General features: G+C 37.4%; 1 protein-coding gene across 1 annotated transcript; it reads right to left on the bottom strand.

Annotated features, from left to right (window-relative positions):
* Window positions 1–7783: 7783 nt before the first annotated feature.
* Window positions 7784–18714, bottom strand: RBP2 (retinol binding protein 2). The gene is made up of 4 exons (XM_015871315.2): window positions 18587–18714; window positions 14211–14389; window positions 9681–9782; window positions 7784–8066 (listed from the first exon to the last, which is right to left on the bottom strand). The coding sequence occupies exons 1-4, from the start codon at window positions 18657–18659 to the stop codon at window positions 8013–8015; spliced, it is 408 nt and encodes a 135-aa protein (XP_015726801.1). The 5' UTR covers window positions 18660–18714; the 3' UTR covers window positions 7784–8012.
* Window positions 18715–19786: the final 1072 nt, after the last annotated feature.

The following is a 19786-nucleotide window of genomic DNA, read 5'->3' on the forward strand; positions in this document are numbered from 1 at the left end:
GAGATACTGCAGTGCATAAAGATGGGGCTGGGAGCTTTGTATTTGAAGTCACCTAAAACAATATCATACAACACCTTCATTACCTGCCTTACAACCTAAAATTCTGCCCAGCTTCAGAATGTGGGCTTAGGATTTTTTTCTGTGAACTCATGTGAACAAGGCACCTATATATATATATATCAGCCTGTATTTTCAAGTTTCAATAGAAGGCATCAGCCCATGTTTAAAAGGTGCTAAAGGAGCAAAAAAGCAAGGCTATCTTCCTTAAATCAGTAGCAGGATAATCATCAATATTTTTAGCAGCTTCTAATTTAAGCAGACTGATTTAAAACAGAAAATACAAAGGATTAATGGTGGTACTTTACTCACGTAGTAATAATGTGAAGAGAGGTTTCTATAAACAAGGAACACTGACAGGATTCAGGTTATTAATGAGAGTGAATGGAACTGTTCAGCATAATAGAGAGACATAAGTTCTTACCCTCTTGTTCTACTGCTGCATTGGGTAAATTGATTCATTAGGTAAGTGCTATCTCTGTGTCATTTATGTAATCACTTACTGAGAAGGATCTTGATTGACCCGCTGGTACTTCTGATTTATTAACACTTAGTTCTTCACGTTTTATGTTCTGGAGGCCATAGTCCCAATTTTGGCATGATTCCACTTCCATTAAGATCAGTGGCAAAAGGGCAGGCCTTGAAAACACAGAAGCAAAATGCAGCAGTTTATCCTCCCAGGTGTCCCAAGTTTAGAGCACACAATTTCTTTTTTTAATCAGTTTACCACGCTTCCCACTACAGCTGAATATTGGTATTAATGTTCTTTTTTTTTTTTTCTTTAGTTCTGAGGTCTCAGATAAACTGACTCAATTTTCTCTGCTTTTCATTAAACCCACCTGTCAAACCATTCCAGAGATCTGATTCAACATGCAGTTGGATTTGCCCGGAATACAGTCTTGAGACAACATGAACCAAAAAAAACCCAACACAATTTATCTTTTCCTCTGGCGAATATCAGTCTCACAGCCAATGTAAAATTTCAGACTCCTTCAGGCTGTGTTTTGAAATGTCAATGATATTAGTGAACAGAAATACCATTTTGTTTTCACTTTTAATTGCTATTACATATTATTATTACCTTATCCTTGATAGCCACGAGGTTGGAACATGCCTAGGAAATGTTTCAGCATGGGATATTTCATAAGGTTGCACAGACCGTTATTGAATAGTTTTACCAGTCATCAGCACCATCTGTTGCTCCAGCACTCTGGCAAGTGGAAAATGCCACATTTACTTTCTGTTAATGCTTGACGCAGAGTTAAGCAGTAGGAAAGGGAAGATGAAGAAAAACACTATGGACAGTCAGTGTGAAAGGTTAGCGGCCAGTCTCTGGTCATTGACTACAGCCTTGCAATGAACAAAGTTGGATCAGGCAGATCTGTGTTTTCTGGATGCAAAGATAAGGCCTCAGTCCCTGATGTAACAGCTGTGTACGCAAGGTATGAACGATACTGAACCAAACTCTCAGATCACACTTTCATGGAGCAAAAATGAGCCACCATACTAATATCTGAAATATCCTGCATTACTGTCTGTTTCAGAGGGAGAGGAATGCTGTCAAACCAATCGAATGCGACTGCACTGATGGAAGGCAGAAATTATTTTTTTCAGTTGTGCATTTTCTTAACAAAGGGAAGGAAACTGAGGTTAAACAATAGCAGTCACTCTCACTACTACAGTCCTGCTGCTTCAGCACTCATCCCACATGACCCAATGCTCTGCTACAGTCTTTTGTTTTATGATTTCCTAGCAGTTCTTTCATCACAGCATCCCAGGCTGCAACGCAGATAAGGCTTGTGCCATGATAGGCACATAAAACCCAAACCCTACGACTAGCTTTTGCTTTCAGGTCACACCCATTTACACAGGGTGTCAGAGCAGGCTTCTAGAAACCCAACATGTGATCATAACCCATAGCTTTATTTTAAGGTGTACCTCAAATCAAAAGCAACTCTGTCAACAGGTGCTGGTGGTTTCCCCCCCCCCCCCCCCCCATTAGTTGTAATATGCAGGTTTTCTTCAGGAAAGGATCCGAGCTCTCAATCTTTGCAGTTTGAGCTGCATAGTTGATGTTTTCTCAGCTTGTGTAGCAGTTCAGTCAGCAGTCACAGCTCTGTCTGGCGTTTCTGTAGCACTCACATGTAGCACAGTCTTTTCATTTGAAGGTTTTTCGTCTCAGCAGCACAGTAACCAGTTCTCTAAGTATGACAGCAGGCAGTGATGAAAGCTGTACTAGATTTTATCCTTGCTCTATAATAATCCCAAATAAATAATGTATTGCCAGAGGCACTTTTAAAAACGTACTTATACACACAAGCTCAATACAAGCACTTTTTCTTTTGTTTTCCTGTTTCTGATAGAACCTGGATTGTTGAAGGTTTCCATGGGCAGAGGCACAGTCATGTATATAATTCAGTATTAGCAGTGTGTGCTGTGTTCCCTGTGTGCAACTTATCACAACCATCTCTATCTGGTGGCTTTACTTTATCAATCAGACTGTACCAAGTCATGCTTTTAGCTTTTGCTATCTCTTGTTCAGTCTCTGACAATATATTACATAACTGGAGCCCAATATGGGATTTGCAGACTTCAGGTCTTCTGGACAAATTCTCTTGCAAAGACGAGGTGCTTAAACTGTTGAGGAGCGAGCATCAATATAAACCCACAGTTTAGGCCAGGAAAGTTTAGGCTTTTTATGCTGAAAACACTGTTGTCACACGTTACCTTCCTGGAAGCGCTGCTGTTCTCTAACACAGCCTGATGCAGTCAGGTTCCCTCTTCATGCCCACATTCCCACCACGATTATAAGATACTATAAAAGATACTTTTATATTACCTATAAAACCACCTATATCACAGAATCACAGAATGACCCGGGTTGGAAGGGACCTCAAGGATCATGTAGTTCCAACCCCCCTGCCTGGCAGGGCCACCAAACATACACCTTTACTCGATCAGGTTGCCCAGGGCCCCTTCCAACCTGGTCTTGAACACCTCCAACTTGGTCCTTTACTGTGTGAAGAGGTATATTGAATTCACCTATATTAAATGGATATGGGCTGTTCTTAAATGACTGCCGAAATTAAACTGGATGCTTTTAGAAATTTGTAACTAACACACAGTTATAATTGCATTCCCTCGGCTAATGGGCGCAATCCCGGGTTGCTCCTTTGGAGCTCGGCCGCCAGGTGGTGCCTTCATCCTGTGCGCCGCCTCGTGTCTGCTGCTGAACTGAACGTTTCTTAAGGAGCTGCTCCTGGAGAAGAGCGCTTTAGAATATGGCTGTATGTATTGAAAGGACATTCTTGAGAAGGAATTTTACTGAATTAAATATTATTTAACTATAATGTTGACTTCAGTCCTGTAAACTTTTTAAAAAGTCGCTTTTATGACTGTGTTCCATCTGGTGCAGTTTTTTCCTTACCAGGAAGGCAAAGGGGAAGTAAAAACGTGTTACAGAAGTATAGTTAACATTAGTATAACTGTATCTATTTTATGATAAGTTTTTACAAATGTAGGGGTACACCTCACTGATGTAGATATTAACATATATATACATATTTATGTATATATATCTGCAAATAATTCCTGTGTGGGCCAGGCCAGCATGAGACCAAATTCTATTTAATCCCAGATCGGTCAGTGCAGCAAGACAAGTGCTGTGCTTCTGATTCCTCATTTCTCTGTCTGTGCGCTAATTACACTCAGGTCTGTGATGCACAAACATGTTACTATAGTAGAACAAATTACTGCAGATTGCTTGCTTCACAGTAAACTGCATGTTTCTACCTGGAAGATATTTACCATTAACCTAAGAAAAATCACAATAGGTTCCCCTTCAATGAAAGATGGGGTTTCCTCATCTTTGGTTAAGCAGTATTTCAATATCGACATTTGCAGGTGAGCTGTTTCTGGCATGAAGTTGACCATCAGGAGCTATATGGATGCTTCATCTCTGTGGGAGCCCAATGCCACACTTGGTGGCAACCAGACCATGGCAGAGGGTCAGAACTAGGTATCTTTAAGGTCCCTTCCAATCTTAGCCATTCTGTGATTTTATGATTCTCTTTCCTTTTCTATTTTTCTGTGTGGAGGGTTGTATTCTTCCTCTACCGGATCTTGCATGATACAACACTGCTGTCTTCCTATTCATACTCAATGGTGTTGCTGAGAAAATCCAGCCCTATGAGTTAGCATCTGGAAGAGATAACAGCCAACTTCAGTAGTTATAAAATAGGGACCTGCAAGTCTACTCTACTAAAATATGTCCTGTAGTTCCTTTGAGTTAACTTGTTCCATTGAAAAAGTTCAGCCAATTATAAAATCATCTACTGATAAATTTATATTACTCTGTTATAGTTCCACATTGCCCATATGTAATTTCTTGGTGCAGAGATGTTTTAGTATAACACAAGCTAAGCGAGATGATGCCAATAGGAAGAGACATAGCCTCTTGTTGTAAGCAGATACTGTATCTGGAAGCCCACATTGTGGCACAGATGAGCTGTCTAGACTTTCTTTGTATTGGATCCTACAGCCCAGTGGCCAACAGTTAATTTATTCCTGCCACTGTGATTTAGTCATAGTTAGCATTCACTTTGTGCTGCTGCAGAATGGCTTTGCAATCATTGTGACAGTAAAAAATCTGGTCCTGCTTCCATTTTAAATGGCACAAGTTCACTAAAACAGAAATAGTTCAATTATGAACATACAGTGCTCTTCTCTGGAAAATACTTATTTTCCTTTAGTGACTTTTGATGTACTAACATTTTAACTAAGCATTCATGTTTTTTGTGTATTCAGTTTATGCCATCAAAGAAAGCAATTTGCTGTAACGCTACTCAAGGCATCCATTAGTTGCAAACAGCAATCTGTGTTTTTAGAGAACCAAGGCTGTTTTTTCACAAAGGGAGTGATTCAATTTTGCCTTAATCCCCCAACCAGTAGAGCTCATTGTCCAGGTGTTATCTGTGACTAGTTTGCTGATACTGCCTTCTCAAGAAATGTACAGAGAGTCTAATTTAGATTAAGTTGCTGGCAATACATATTTAAAAGAAATCAGTATGGTACTTATCTACTTAAATGTCAGTTCTCAAATTAGTTTTTGGATCCCATTTGTCACATGCGAATATTCTTTGTTGTGTGCTTTCAACACCTTAGAGAAAAGTTTAACTTAAAACATCCTCCTGATATCTTCAGGAAGATTTGAAGTCTTTATTGAATCTTTGAGGCAGGTATCAATAACAGTGAATAGTAATATGCAATTTTCTGGCACTGATATTTAGAATTCTGAGTGCATTAAACTCTGCAGCTTCAGAGTCCGTATATTCTGTATTATGAGAAGATGAGCATGACCTGATTTCAAGGGCTGATCTGGCTGGATGGAATAACTGACTCCACTGAAGAGCTCTGACTTATGCAACTTGCAAAACAACGCTCTAATCTACAGTTTGATGCCTTAATAACAACTTCAAAAGTTGAAATTTAGTTAAAAAGTATACTCGAAAGATAAATTTATATATTTTGGGAATATATGCTTGGCACAATCCTTGGCTGCAGCAAATGGGAACAAGCCCAAGATGGCAGTGGAATAGACATGCTTCACATGCAGCAAATCAGTAGAGTGAGTGGGATATTTATGGGAAAATTGAAAGCCATTCTGTGCACATACAACCTACACGGACCTTCAGAGCTTAACAGAAAGACAGCACCTTCGAAAGTAACCATAGAGCATTACCAGTGGGAGCAGTTACAACATTATCCTACAGCAGTGTTGCCTTCTTTTCATCATTTGATTTTCAGGGAGCATAACTGGCTCAGTGCAGAAAATTTTTACAAATCCCATCATAAATATTTCCTGTGCCCATCTGTGGCATTGTAGTTTGAAAAGTCCAGTGACAGGCAATGATTCTGACTCCTACTGTACTCATTAGGAATTGCTTTTGTTACAGTACAGGCTTTTTTGCTCTCTGGATCAGAAATCTCCTGATAAATTCTATCCCCGTTTGCAGTATTTGAGTAATAGCACCTGTGAGAAAAGAGTAAATGCAAATGGTAATCCTTCAAAACAGCTGAAACAGTAGTGCATGCAAGAGGGATGAAAAATGTAAGCATTCTGTGGTTGACCAGTGAGATCTGTTCCTTCAATGCGATATTTAATCTGCTGACAAGGAGGTAAGGGGTTTTGTAGAGCTTAGAGACTAACCTAACCTCACAAATATAATGCAGTTGAGTATACCTTTGGAAGTAATTATAATGCAATGTAACGAGTATCTTCTCTGTCTCCAGTTCTGTGTATGTAGGTATAAAGAAGGCTACATGGTTTTGCATATCATTGTGTGCAGGAAGAAACTGCTCTTTTGGGACATAAGTAACCTTGAACATTTTCCCTCCCCTTATTAAAAAGTCAAGAGTTTTCATTTTCAGTATTTGCAGAAACGTAAGGTCAGATGCAGTTTTCTCTCTAATCAAAGTCCACTCAAGTGCCACGTTGCCTACTTCATTTACTTCCCATCTATATCTACTAGATATGACTTGTAAACTTATTAAGAAATTAATGCTTATTTTCCTCTTCAATCTCCCTGTAATTTCCTCATCATTTGTAAATTAATTACTGTTCTTCAGGATACATAAGGACTTTTGTTTAATGATTTGTATGGAGTTATTGTGCTATACAGGCTTTCTCTTGGCAAGAGCCAGATATGAGTAATGCCGCTGATTACAACGTACACATTCTTTGTTGTGGTCCTTCTAAGCCTAACAACTAGAAGGGGCTTAGATGTAGGAATTAAGTGTGTTTCTATAGGAAAGTTCAGATCAGGTCTGGATAGAAAAAAATAAGGAGTTTACCAATCCCAAGTGCAGTTTCTGCACTGTGAACTATCATTAGAGCACTGCTCAGTTAAAGTGTACGAGAAGTTTGGTATCAGGTCAGTATCAAATTTTTATCAGGAGGAGCAAAGTCTAATTCATAAAAATGGCACTGCGTAGGTATTTACACATCTGTGCACCTCCCCATCCAATATATCCATATATTAGTGATATATTAATCAGATTTGGACTTTTGCAAATGATTCATATTTGGAAAAAAGCAGACGAGCTTTTGTGCATACAGACCCTTCCTCAGTGGAACATGCATGTACATTCTCTTCAATAATTTGTTTCCATCTACAGAAGTAGCTCTCACCATCCATGGTTAATTTAAACTTGCCTATAGCAAAAAGCAGGAAGTCTTTCGAAAAACCCAAAATAAAATGGGAGACAGTTGCAAGGAAATTACTTTTCAAAGTCTTTTAAAATTCTTTTTAAACTCTAAAAGTGAAGTAAGAGGTGAAGACTGTTTTATGCTGGATACTCTTTATGCACGGATATACACAGTCTGTGTAAACTCCACATGCACAGCATACACCCAGTCTATGTAAACTCATCACTTGTCTTCCGTTAGCCATAAGTATGCCTTAGCTTCTTCATAGAGCAACTCCTGAATGGGATAATGTGCCGCCAACAGCTAACTTCTGCACTGGGATTATTAGCAGAGTGCCAGTTCTTACTGACTGCTACAAGGAGCTGCACCATTACACGTTCTCTCGTAATGTGGACAGACATACTGTGGTTGAGATAACTGTGACTGTTACTTTTCAGCCCTGTTGCTAAAGGATGTTTCTTTGGAAAAGACTAAATATGGAAAAGACTAAATAGATTGTAAAGATATAGGAAAGCATAATTTGAAAGACAATCGCTTTTATTTAACTCCAAGACTGAAAAAAGAGAAAAAAAAATGCTACTGTTTATAACCGTTTGGTGCTATTTCTACAAAATGTTTCTCTTCATAAACATGCACAAAATTGCATTCAAATGGCTGTTTCAAATAGTTATTACAAAATCTGGTTTGCTTCTTTTTTTAGACAAAGCGTCAGCACAATAGTGTGAGGAAGGTTTAAGTGGTTTTCTGGTTACTTTTTCTTCTTGAATATCTGATGGCACACCTGGTCTTCACATGTCAGTTCCTACAAGATTAAAACAATGAGTAAGAACATCGCGGTGCAAGTTGAACAGCCAGAAGCTCCCCTGCCCTGAAATGTCTACAACTGTGCTATTGCATTAGAAAGATAAATGTAAGAAAAAGAGAACATAAGGAAAGAATAGTGAATTAGTATTATATTATTACAATAGTATGGAAACAATCAGCACCACATGTTGCAGTAATTACATTTTGACACACGAATTGAGCTCTAAGCTGAATATATATGAAAAATGCATTAAAAGTGGTATTTAATGCAAGGCTTTTTCATGCTCCATTGTTAAAACAACATACTATAATAGTTTATATTTCATGTTATCTCATAATTAATGAGAATTATTGAAACAAGGAAATTCAAAACAAACAAAAAAGGGAAGATGATTTCCAACCATAGGGATGTTTACTTCAGAGAAGTGCCCAGCCATTCTTTAGAAGCCAAACTGGAATGGCATTTTTGCATAGCATTGCAGCTGATCTCTTAAAGTCTGGCACATGTGCACATCACAATGTATACTGCTTTATTAGTCTTCCAATTAGCTGGCGTTACTGTGCCTGATAAGGCTTGAAGATGAACTGAAGCTGGGTTTTTGGACAGAAGTCACGCTAACCTTCAAGATTGTTCCTGGAAACTCTTCTGAGAGTCTGCCTGGTCCTTCTGCTTCCCTGAGTCTTAGGCTCAACCCTGCAGCCAGCATGTAGCATCTTTGTTAGGTCAGCTTTTAACTATGACTTAAATTGGAGGTGAAGATGTGTGCTGGACAACTGGCAATTCATTGCCCTGACTGATCTAGCATACAGACATCAGACAACATGGCTCACCATACCAACTATCTGTAGGCTAAAGTTGGCAAGGAGTAGATATCTAAATGCATATAATGAGACAAAAATTAATGAGGTCTTCTCCATAATCTTTCTGCACCCACCTACCATACCATCCATCCAACATTATCTTACCCATTTCTTGATTGTCCTCCCAAGAAACTTTGGAATAATGTTAATTATGTGATCTGGTTTTTGTATCTTTCCATACTCCAGTGAGTTCTCCTTTCCCACACAGCCCTTCCGGTCTCTATCAGGCTCAATGCATTCTTTTTCAGGCTCCATTTTTTTTTCTGTTTCTATTGTACTAGCACAGAATAACTGGAGATTCTCTTCTTGAGTGCCCAGAGAGTGATTTCTGATCTGGATTCCTACATAGTTCCTTCTAATATTACATAGTGCTTCTTTAAGGACAAAACCCAACATTTTTCATGCAATCTTTTTCCTTTACTTTTTTCTTTTACTCTTCATTTTACTTCCAGTGATTAAAGGAGAACGAGAAGACATGAGAGGTGCAATGTAACAAGAAGGGTTAATAGCTGGAGGACAGTGAACTGGAGCAAAAAAAGCACTGCAGGGTTATGTCTTAATTGGGAGCAGGTAAAAAGAAGCTGAGCATTCCTGAGATGAAGCAGAAAGAGGGATTTCCATCAAGTTCAGAGATCAGAGCTGTCTAAATAAAGACCTTTCTAACTAGAATAAGTAAAAAAACCTTTGAAATGGAGGAACTGTACTTTGTTGCAGTCTGTTATGTGTTAGGATTCTATATAGCGGCTCTTACCAGATGCAATTGGTCTCCTTCAATCCAGTGCTTCCAGCCACGATTTTTCTTTTCACCTTTCTGAACACACACCAGCTTGTCACCATCCCAGGTCACTAATGTCTGCATAAATGAAATAATTATTTCAGATACGTTAATAAGAAATTTGTGAATATGTGAAAATAAGCTAATTCAAACAATGAAAAAAACCCCAACCAATTACATTTTCTAACTATGGCTCCCCTAATTCTTCCTAGAAAAACCCAAACCAACCAGTCATCCAAGACCCTGAATGCTTTCAAGGTGATGGTAGCGAACATTTCACGGAGATTTTTTGTCAATTTCTGTGTATTTCTTCACATACACTAGGTTAGCAATCATACCACTTGCTGAGTCCAAAACAAAATTGCATGAAAATTGAAAATTTTGGTGTTTTTTTTTTTTTTTTTTCTTGCTGTTTAAAGACACTAATGAAAAGATCATAGGTTTCATGAGTGGAGACCTGGGGGCTTATATCAGATAGTTCTATGCTAAAGTTTATTCTAGCTCTGCACAAAATAACAAGAGAAAGTTTATATTGTCTTGTACAATACATGTATTTATTCTATATCATCTTTCATGCACTTTCACAAAAGAACTTTAAGCAGAGATTGTCATAGGCCTAATAGAAAAATAAATTTTTAGAGAGGCATTTGAATTGAATCATTTGGGGCACTGGTGCGTTCCACCTAGAACAAGGGTCTGGATGTGAGTTCCAGGTGGAATAAGCAGCAGATACAGGAGTGACTGTGTGATCTAACCTCTGTTCTAACTGCATACAGATGGGACAACTCTGGTCACCCAATGATGACGGGTGTATGAGTTCAGAAACACATGACAGTATTAATTATCAGAGAAGATGAATAAATAAAACAGGAGTTCTGTAGATTTGTAGACTAGTCCACTAGTCTCTGATAGAATCTGGAGAATGTGGTTTGCCAAAGTATACAGATGTGTGAGATAACTGCAACTTTGTGGGCATCATAAAGCTGAAGGATATAGCACAACTGTGAATATATTTTACCCACACCTTCTTGCTCTGCCCTATAGAGGTCATGCTTGATTTTCTTCCTCCTAAAAGGCTGTTAGTATGTTTGTTCCTCAAGTATGCTATCCCATACAAAGGCTTATTTGACCTAGGGGGTCTTGTTAAATCTCGTACTAGCTATCTGAACAAATTCCAGCTACTGGGGAAATATTCTGATATCCAAAAACTCAAAGAGGTTAATTTATCTTTTAGATCACTCCTAGGTGTTTATTTCTTTTATGGGGAAGTCTTTCTGGAACAGCTTGCTAAGAAGAGAGTCTGAGTGAGCTGAGCTTGTTCAGTATCCACAAGAGAAGGCTCAAGGGGAATCTCATACATGCTTATAAATACATAATGAGAAGAAATGAAGATGAGTAAGCCAGGCCCTTCTCAGTAGTTCCTAATTATGGGACAAGAGAAAACTGACCCAAATTAAACACGTGAAATTCCATCTAAACACAAGAAAACACTTTTTAACTGTGATGATGATCAGGCACTGACACAGGTTGCACAAGGAGTTTCTGGAATATCCATCTGTAGAGACAGTGAAACCCGGATCGACCTCAGTGGTGGACTGTGTGCTCAAGCTGACCCTGCCATAGCAAAGGGGTTGAAGTTGGTGGTGCCTGGAGGTCCCTTCCATTCTTAATCTCTTTGTGGTTCAGAGTCTGTCACTAATAAACGGGATACTGGATTCAATGGATCTTGTCCAGGATCAAGATGATCATATCTGTAGTGAGTTCTCTTTACAGGATGAATTCTCAACTCATAAGAGGTTGCTCCAAAAGTATTGTCTCTTATTTATTTCCTTGGAAACTACAACAGATACAAAGAGCACAATAACACAATTTGATAGGACAAGTTCTCAACTATAAAACACTGTTTTTCAACATAGCCAGCATCATTAGCAGTGCATTTTTGCTAGAGATGAGCCTGCATGCCATGCTCATAAAAATCTGCACCTGCAGAACTGACCTACTGTTGCTATTGCCACTGCTGAACTGCACCAGCTTCTGTCTCACTGCGCTGAATCTACTGTTTGGTCACCAGAGAAGTTCAGCAAGTGTCAGTGAGTGTCAGGTGGTGCAATTTTTTTCCACATGGAGAAATTCAGTTCCATGCCTTTGCTTCAGGCACAGTTCTATGACAGATACCATTTTATCAGACTTCCCCTCTGCTGTCACACAGTAACAAAATGGAATATTGGTGGGAAGGTACAACCTCTACTGCCATCCCACTGTCATCTTCTTCTGACTCCGTGGGCTGATTTAATAAAATAAGAGGCATTACTTTCAGTATAACCCTTGAGTATGCTACAGCAAATTCAGAGCAGCTTCTTTTGAATTCCTGTAGATTTGAACCATTGTCAATTAGCAAGACATTTATCCATTTATCATAGCTAAATCCTCATCAGAGACTGGTTACAATCAGTGGAAGTTATTAACATTCTCCAAGAGAATTGTGACCCTAATTTATGTTTTAGTTCAGGGTTGGATGATTTATTTCTCTTACGAGGGAGCCTTCTAGTAATAGGAAGACAAAACTCATTCCATTTCAGTTAAGTTCTTTCATATTTACAATATTTTTAAGCTATGTGGTTTTTAAATTATCCATGGCTGCTTTATGTTTAAATGTTGCCTAACAGTTTTATTACCTTCATGTGTTTGAGGCACTTTTTTTGTTAATAAATGACCAGAAAATTATTTTAGAGTAGCCTGGAGATTAATGGCTTGATGTGCTTCATCCTTCCTCCTCCTCTTGTTAGAAACAAATAGTATAATTTGTTCAGAATAGGATATTATACAAAAATGAATAAGCCAGGTAGGGGAATAATTGCACGCAATTGTCTGCAAGTGAAATGATTTTGCACAGAGAGAAAGAAAATGCCTTTTCTAGTGGTGAAAATGTAAGGATTTAAGAAGTGATGTAATTTTTGCTTCCTTAGGTCTTACTATCTTCAAGAGGTCTAAGATACATGGGTGCAAAGCTGTAAGCTCTGTCACAGGATAGTGTCCTACCCAGTGCTCACTGGAGAAAGTGATAGGGAAAAATTTAGATGTAGGCATGTTCAAGATGCTGAAAAATGGGTCTTATTATTTGATGGTTCATCGAGTTCTGAATGAGAATTTGAAAGAAGTCATAGGAGTTACACAGCAGAAAGTCTATTGAAAAATGAAAAGTGATTTGCAATGAATAAACAATGTACTCCATTACGTGAATTCAGATGGAAACATGGTGCTTTCCCATGGCAATTGCCAAAACTAGGTGGGTCTTGTTGACAGTGAGCTTTGATCTCAGCTACTTAGTTTGGCAACAGAGTCTGAAACTTTGTTTATTGAGAAGATAATGAGGCAGGGATCTGTGATCTTTTTGGAGAATAGTAGGAGAGATGTGAGATGAGAGGAAAAATAAAACTACGATAATTGTCAGACGAGTTGGTAGAGGTAGATTCAGGGAATGATGCAAGTTTTTCAAGACCCTGAATGGAACAGTCAATAAAAATTTAAAATCTGTCACCCTTTCTACCTTTGAAACTATTGCTTATGTCTTTTAGGGGTGAGACTAGAATAAAACAGAAGTGGTATCAATACAGAAACATGAATTCAATTCAATTGAATTCAATAAATGAATTTCTATCCATGATTATACTTATTATTTTTCTCACTAACTTCCCTGACATGGTCAGTTTTGAGGGTCATACAAGACTTTCTAGCTGATTCTATTGTAAGAGGTAGCGGATGTGCTAATACACAGTATGGTCCTTGACCCAAACATCACTTGTCCTCATAGCTCACTGAAGGTGTCTGAAGATATGCCCAAAGTTGCAAAGTGGGAACTTCAAGCTTTAATCCTTAAGAAAGTAAAGCTTGCATTGCAAGACCTTGTTGCCTGTGGCTGTCTGTATGCCAGTATTTGCATCTGTACTAGTGGTAACATGGGCTCACATTTTCTTCTTATCTCTTCTGAAAGCTCACTTATGTTTAATAGCTTGAGTGTAGGCTTCCTTTCAATAGCATTCACTTTTTAAACTGTCCACTTGAGGCTGAGCAGCACAAGTTCAATGTGAACCTACTCATTCAGATCTTAAAATGTTTATGCATAGAAGATCCTAAAACCAGAATGATAGATTTAAAGTCTATTTAAAGAAGTTATGCAGGTGAAAATAAACATATTTTGTTACTTTCTAAATAAATAAAGAAAAGCTGAAAAAATCCCCTATTAGAAAAAACATGTAATTAACGACTGCCCTCATTTATGTGAGCATCTGTCCTGTTTTGTATTAAGTATAAATGATTGGAGCAGAAAAGGAAACTATCACACGACAGAAACTAATCCTGCTTTGTAAAAATCTTTAAGTGTCTGTAAAGTTTTGGTGACTTTCCCCCCTCCTCCCCTCCCCTTTTTTTTTTACCATATTCAGCTGTTTTTGGAACTGCTACTGCTGATACTGACTGTAGGCTAAAGAGAAATCAGACAGTATGTACCTTAACCACCCGGTTATCGAGTCCTTTGGTATGCTCTTCAAACTCCACTCCCACAGTGTAGTTCAGTTCATAGTTTCTCAAAGTACTCATTGTTTTTGTTTTAAAGTTGTCCCCATCTTGAATAATCTCCTTTGTTTGTTTCAAGTGTTTTGCAACCTTACGAGTTGCAAAATCAATGTCTGTCAAAAAGCAGAAAAGAAAGTATTGCACAGAAAATTCCAGCTTTTGTTACCAAGAATAACAAAAAATTCAACTTTTATTTTATGCATTGTAAAAATACTATTTTGATTAATGGTGAATTAATTCCACAAATGACCTCTTTACCTGCAATATTGTCAGAGAAAAGGATCATTCAAAAATACCAACAGCTTCTGTTTTCAGGACTTTCAGCTTGAGGAACTTCTACTGATTTTACATTTTCTTATTAAGAGAGTGTGTGTGGGAATATTATGAGCAGGACTGCAGCAAACAACAGCAGTTAATATATGCTGGTGTCTTAAATTCTGAATCTCCAGACTTTTCAGAGATGATATAACAAGACATATTCTTTTTTTGGCTTCACTCACATGAGATGCTAGGACTACCGTTAGCTTCTCATGCTTGAGAGCCCTTCCCTCTTCTGTGTCTGATGAATAAATTATGTAGCTCTTGGGCACATGAGAGTGTTGATATCGATTCTGCAGTGTTACAAATTTTGGCCACTCCTGAAATGTTGTTCTCAGAATAGTATGCCTTTTCAGAAAATAAGTGTGTTAGTAGAAAATGAATGCAGTAGAATGAGAATGTAATCACACTCATTTTGGATTTTGGCATGATATTTTTACAGGGAAGCTATAATCTGTGGGAGTATACAAGAAGCTGAGTTTAAAAATCACAAAAATGTTACTAATGAATAAAAAGGAAACAGACAAATGCCCATCTTGTCCATTATAGTTAAACAGCAAAGAGACAAATAAACAGCAGCGAGGTGTTAGAGGAGTAGTGATTCAAAGTCAAAAGTCAAATAAGTATCAAACTACAGCATTTGCCAGTTCATTTTTAATATTCTGTAAACATTTAATGCAGTCCTGATCTTGACATCCTTATTTTGTTCTTGATGTGGACTAACTTCTTAATGTAAGCAACTGAATATACTGAAAGTTACTGAGAGGACAATATTTATTACGATCATGACAGCTTGCCCCAGACAATCCACCTCTTGCCGACTGCATTACCATCTGCAGTAAATATTTCTGACCAGCTGGCAAAGAATCTTAATATAGTGCTATATGCAAATGAAATAATCTCACATGTTTCTGAAAGTTGTTGAAAAATGGTTTTGGCTTGTTATCCATCCCTTAGTAGTTTTGCATGTGAGTTAATCATTGTCAGCTCAGCAATGCAACATACTAATGGAGTCCTTTCTCTTTGGGTAGATTCATTATACTACTTGTGATGTACTAATTGAGTTGAGTGAGAGGTTTGGCTTGAGAAAAAAAAGTGACTTTTTTAACATGAGGAATAATGTTCTTGTTCGGTATTTATATTCAAGACTTCTTGGGTATATTTTATCTGCTGTGGTGGATTAAAAGTGTCTTTGGGTCTGATTTATAACCAGGTAGCATAAAATTTAGGTCTTTCTGTGGGAAAAAAAATGTCTAGACTTCTAAGGAAACGCAATTTCTGACTAATATATTAGTCTTGTAGCTCCTGGAGAAAAACTGGGAGATTTTATTAAAGCATGGTTTTCATAACTGCATGTTGAACAATACAAGCAATAAAGATGATATATTGTTCTATTATAGTAGATTAAAATGCTTTGTAATGTGTTTATGATAAAGGCAAAATTTCTGGCTTAAAGGGCAAAACTATTCTTTAATTAAAGTACAGAAATACATATGTATTTATTATAAGGATGGATGAAGTTTTTTATAAAAGCCCTCAGTGTGCTTTGAACCTTAGCGCTTTAATACTTAAGTATCAACCACATGTAAAATTGGGAGAAACAGAGCAGAAGAATGTCTTTTCAATCCTTCCATGTCATTTCTTTTCACTGATCACGAGTTAATGTAGGACACATTCTGAGAATCACCTGTAGCCATACGCATCTTTGTATTGCTTGTTTTTTTTTCATTTTTTTTTTCCCCTATCTTCTTCCACTTACTTAGTGGCAGTTTGTCACTAGTATAATGTATCATATATGTGTATGTATACACCAGAAATTATGACGTGTATGTACACATTGTTTCTCCATCCCAACCAGTTGCTGATGTTCTTGCTGTGAAAGTATTTTGAAAGTTTTGTCAGAAAGTTCGGCATCTCAACGTCTGAATCTGTCTGGAGTAGGCAGTGAATCAAAGGATTTCCCAGGAAAAATAACTCTGTTTTTCATTCTTCATTCTAACACATTCTTTCTCCTTTGTCTTAAGCTACTGAGTGTGTCAAGTGATTTTCATCTTGTTACCATATTCTTTTTAATTCAGCTTTCCAGGACTGGGTTATCTGCTGGTTATCCTGAGGTCAATCACTAGTGTAGGCATTGAGAATTGTTGGATATGAGGGTTTTTTTTTAAATATCATTAACTGATTTTCTGATGTGTTACACTATTCTTCCTAACAAACATATTACCTTGACTTGTGGAATGTAGCTCTACAGATTTTTTTGCTTTTTTTGGGTAATCAACACCTTTACAAGTAACTTTTTGTGTCTGAGCAAGCAAATTCTCTAGATATCCAGTAAATCATCTCAACAGCTTTTTGGAGGAAGTAAAAGGAAGCCGTAAGTCTGAACTTAGCTCCTGATGAAAAGTACTTGAACTGCAAAAACTCTTGTTTATCAGCATATCTCTGAGTGGTGTCAGCTACAGTAAAAATCAGAGTAAGAGGAAGATCAAATGCTGAACAGAAGATACAAATCAATGGCCATTAGACAGAAAACAGTGAGACAATATCTGAAAATGGGAAGAACTTAAGTACAGTTGGGCCAGTGAGGGTTATTAACTGTAAACATAAAAATAAAATATGTTTAATTTTGTCATGTACTAATTTAGCCAATCAGTCTTCTACAATCTAGGTTAGATTAGTTAACTCCAATGATTACTCTTCTAAGTAATACCGATGTCATGAGTGGTAAAGAACAAATGATCTTTTGTGGCCCTCATCTGTGCTGTATTAAGGCCAGGAGATTTCTGATTCTAAAAATTATACTTCTTGTGCATGTATAAATTTAATTTCCATATTTTTTGCAGCTTTTTGAAATGCAGCCATGTTACTGCAGTGGTAGAAGGTAACTGATTTTTCAGTGCCAATCCAGCATCTACTGAAGAAATTCATCAGAACTGTTTTATTTATTCTGTAACTTCTTTTTAGCAAATTAAAGATCTACATCTCTGCCAGCCTTAGCGAGGAAGAATTTTCTGCACACTACATGCATAATCATAATGACCTGGAGCAAAAACAAGGTTTTATCTTTATGAGAATAAAAATACCTGAAAGACAATTTATTACTGAAAATAACAGGTGAAGCAAACAAAGACGTTTCTCTCAAAAATCCTTCTCACAGTCATGGCAAAAATTGAATATGTGTGGAAAAATAAGACTACAAACAACGCAGACTTAATCTTTATATGAAGTGACAAGGATATTACTTGCTGTCAGTTAATAGTGTTTTGGTATTCCAGCATCTACAAAATATGCTTAGTATCCTATATGGTGGATACACAAACTGTAGCCATCAGATCTCTAATGTTAAAGAAGCTAAAAAATAGTAATTGAAAGTTGTGTAAGGAGCAGGACAGTTCTTTGCTCATGTAGAATATATTATTGCTATCAATGGTGGTGGCCAAGTGAAATTTAAGTTTTGTAATCATCCTCAGCTGATCCCATGGCCTAAGACTCCTTGCTGTATAAGCACGACTCCCATAAAAATTCCCAGAAGTATCTGCCCATTTCAGCTCTTACAGTTTGTACCACGCAACTGCTACATCCAATTCCCACTAGTTCAAAATACTAATTAAGCACTAAACACAACTGCTGCTTTACTGGTATGGGATATAACCGGCTCCTCTTTAACAGAGTGAGCCAGGTTATGGATGATCTGTTACACTGACTATATACCAGGAAAAAAAAGAGTTTCTGTATCTGAAAGCCATTTATTTTATGTATGTATCTGTTTGTTTATTTTAATCTAAATATAGAGCAATATATTTGGCTACAATCTTCTCTTTCTTACATGTTAAGATCATTGTAATTGCAAGTACATTACAAATACTTGATTTCTAATGTGACTGACATCAACCCTTAGGTCAGTAGGCACAATACAGAAATAAGAAATTTCTTATCAATTTATAGAAAGATTTTACTTATAATGAAAACGTAGTTAATATTTTTCACTTTACCTAATGCAACCATGTAGCCTTCAAAGTTCTCATTGGATTCCATTTCCCACGTCCCATTGTAATCAGCAGGCATGGTGGCAAGAGCTTAAAACCAACTTCAGATAGAAAGGTGAGGATGGAAACAGAACCTGTTAGGAGAATGTTTTATAAACCTTTCATATCTTATTTTTTCAAGGCTTATGGTTTTCTAGATAATACAGTTTAAGGGTCAGAGTGATAACCTTAGAAAACTTCGCTTTTATTAACAAAGTTCAGTTTGTCTGCCTTGCTGGCAGACAAGGATCACTTTCTGAAATACATCGTAATACAGGATATGATTTTACAGTGACCTTTGTAAAGAACTACTAGCTATTACGGGGCACCTTAGAGATATATTAAACACAGTGGCAAATTGTACAACACAGTTAAAGTTCCCAAAGGTGACTTCTGTTTTTCAGTTCCTTTCTACGTGTCACTTTTCCATGCGAAGAATAAGCCTTACGGATCTGACAGATTCAGAACTCCCATTTAAAATTGATGGAATTTCTGAATGCGTAACACATGCAAGGAAGAACATAAAAGCGGATATTTCTGTTGAGAATATATCTGTTTTCCTTTGATTTTCAAAACATTCACTTACACCAACTTCCATTGAACAGAATTCTTGAGGAACTCCACAGCAAGTTTGGGAAACTAAAATAAATCCAAGTAAATCTTAATTAGTGCCAGTCATATGCTAAAACTTATCTTGATTTATTTTGAAACACAGAACTTTGTGTCAGGAAGGTATTTTTCATCCAGCAGCACATTACTGTGGGCAAAAGCACAGATGACAATTGTGCAAATATTCAGAATGTGTCTGCATAGAGAATCTGAATGTGTGGAAGAGAGTCATAGGATCATTAATGTTGGAAAAGACCTCTAAGGTCCTCTAGTCCAACCATCCACCACCAATGTTGCCCACCAAACCATGTCCCTAAGTACTCCACCTGTGCTTTCCTTACACACCTCCAGGGACAGTGATTCTACCATTTCCCTGGGCAGCCTATTCCAATGCTCAATGCCAATGTGCAATTGCATTCCTAGATGATACTCTATGAATTATGTTATGCACAAAGTACTTTGAAATTCTGAGTTCTTAAAACATTGTTTCACCATGTTCCAGCAGGACATTATGTAATATTTATGCAATAGACTTGTCTTTACCTATCTCTATGTACT

This window comes from Coturnix japonica, chromosome 9 (assembly GCF_001577835.2).
Source record: "Coturnix japonica isolate 7356 chromosome 9, Coturnix japonica 2.1, whole genome shotgun sequence".
In the NCBI taxonomy this organism is placed as follows: domain Eukaryota; kingdom Metazoa; phylum Chordata; class Aves; order Galliformes; family Phasianidae; genus Coturnix; species Coturnix japonica.

Excerpts from the sequence above, each read along its gene's own strand:
- RBP2 (XM_015871315.2), bottom strand. The coding sequence starts at position 18,659 with ATGCCTGCTGATTACAATGGGACGTGGGAAATGGAATCCAATGAGAAC. Across the intron at positions 9,783-14,210 it reads TCGATAACCGGGTGGTTAAG|ACATTAGTGACCTGGGATGG; the intron begins GTACATACTGTC and ends TCATTTATGCAG. Across the intron at positions 8,067-9,680 it reads AAGGAGACCAATTGCATCTG|GAACTGACATGTGAAGACCA; the intron begins GTAAGAGCCGCT and ends TTAATCTTGTAG.